The following is a 1,938-nucleotide window of genomic DNA, read 5'->3' on the forward strand; positions in this document are numbered from 1 at the left end:
GCAGGAACCACCCTGTTGCCTTCGCCTTTCGTCACCTCCTCAGCCAGGAGACACGTACATTCAGCACATTCGGATCCTTGCGACGCGCAGGGCTCCAAAGCCCTTTCTCCACGAGATTCCACGGTCCAGGGAGCGGACCCCAGGCTGGCCAATTTGCCAGTGTCTCCCTAAGTCACATTGGCCCAAAGCAGGTGCCAGGCTTTGCAAGGCTGCCTCTGGTTGGAGAGGGGGAACAGGTGAGTGGGACACAGCGGCAGCTGGTCTAGCCCCAGAGCTCCCCAAAGAAGGTAGTGCGAGAGAGCGCCAGGCGCGTGGCTAAGTGGATCTGGGTCCTGGAGAACACAAGAGCTGTGCAGCGCGGAGCACGTCTCCGCCTTTCTGTTCTCTGGCCAACTTTCTCCAGCCTCCTCCTCTCCAACTCGCTCCTGCCCCTTGCCCTACTCCCCTTCTTCCCTCCTCCCCCTTGCCCCCACTTTCCCTCTGCTCCTCCCCCTCTCTCTCTGGCCCTGCGCCCCACCCCCTGCTCACCCCCTGCCCTCCGTCCCCTCCCTCCTCTCGCCAGCGCTCCCACGGTCCGGGCGGGGGCTTGGTCGCACTCCGCCCCCCGCGCAGCGCTGCGCCGCAGTAATAACCCGGGCGCTGGCGCCCGCACTTGGTGACCGGTCCTCTTCCACTGTCACTCGCACACCGCCTGACTGGGGCGATCTGAGCCCCTGCCCCTCGGAGAGAGCGCCCCTGCATGCAGCCCGTCGTGACCTCCACGGGGGCGCAGGGCCGGCAGTGGGCTCAGGGCGCCGGGGTCTCGCAGGGCGGCCGGGTCATGCGGGCGCGGGGCTGCGCGGCGCTCGGGGTGATGCTGCTCCTGGCGCAGGTGGGCGCGCAGGTGAGTCCGCGCGCTCGCAAGGCGTGTGTCTTGTCCTGGGGTCTCTCCTGCGCCCTCTCCGTGCCGCAACGCCCTGTCTCACAGAGATGTCCCCACTCTGTTCCCTCAGGCACCTGTTTGCGCCCTGGCAGCCGAAGCGACAACTCCAGGTACCCCGAGCTCCCCCCTTCATCCTTCGCCCGCAGAGCGCTGGGACTGGGTGCAAGGAGCAGGTAAGTCTGCAGGGAGGGGCTTTCAACAGTTGCAGTTTAATAGTTTAAATGTCCTCCCATCACTGCTTTTATAGGGTGCCAGGGTGTTCCTGGCGCTTCAGCCCTGCGCTTGCTTGTAAAATGCAGCTGCAAGAGCCAGCATGTTGGAGAGCGCTCTGGTGGATACGCGCTGCGTCCCCGGTACCACGGACGTTAGCAATGAAGCAAGGGATGTATGTGATTTTTAAAAGCTAAGGCGGAAGGTTAGGAATCACCGGGAGCTTGTAGCGATGTGGATCCCTCAGGGCAATTCTCTTTGCCCCTCCCATCCTCCTCCTACCTCTGATGCCTGCAGGGTGTCCTTAGCCCTTTGTCAAAGTTGGTGCTCCTGGAGAACTCGGGCAGAAACGAAGCAAGGCGGTGCGTTAAGTAGTCTCGGCTCAGCGTGGCCCGAGAAGCCGCCCCCACGCTCTTGCCTGGATTGTCAGGAAAACAGGTCTTTGGGGCTTTGCTTTCTGTGATTTTCCTCCTGCCTCTCCCTCCCCGGGTTCTAAATGCGCTATTTCCGTGAGAAGGGTCGCGTTTATTCCCTCCCTTCCACATTCAGGTAAAAGAGGAAGCAGGTGTGACCAATGAGTCACAGAGGGTTTTCATCAGAAGCCAACTCTTTGCCAATACGTCAGTAAAGGGAGCTCTGGTGGCCAGCACTGAGGCATGTAGTTCGAATCCGCCAGCTGGAGAGGGAGAGAGAGGAAAAGAGAGGGAGAGAGAGAGACAAAGATACTGCTTCTGAATACCTGCTAGAGGGTGAACTATGGGTGGGTTCCAATTTGAGATCTCTCTCTCTCTCTCTCTCTCTCTCTC

At 60.9% G+C, this 1,938-nt stretch overlaps 1 protein-coding gene across 1 annotated transcript in view; it reads left to right on the forward strand.

Moving 5' to 3' along the window:
• The first annotated feature begins 739 nt into the window (after positions 1 to 739).
• Positions 740 to 1,938, forward strand: part of ADAMTS16 (ADAM metallopeptidase with thrombospondin type 1 motif, 16) — a 311,357-nt gene continuing 310,158 nt past the window's right edge. The window contains exons 1-2 of the mRNA XM_006901302.1: positions 740 to 883; positions 993 to 1,095. Of these exons, the coding sequence (XP_006901364.1) occupies positions 740 to 883; positions 993 to 1,095 (247 nt within the window). The remainder of the gene's footprint in view (positions 884 to 992; positions 1,096 to 1,938) is intronic.

The sequence above is a fragment of the Elephantulus edwardii genome, unplaced genomic scaffold (genome assembly GCF_000299155.1).
Source record: "Elephantulus edwardii isolate Elephantulus edwardi_28Jun2011 unplaced genomic scaffold, EleEdw1.0 scaffold00317, whole genome shotgun sequence".
In the NCBI taxonomy this organism is placed as follows: Eukaryota; Metazoa; Chordata; class Mammalia; order Macroscelidea; family Macroscelididae; genus Elephantulus; species Elephantulus edwardii.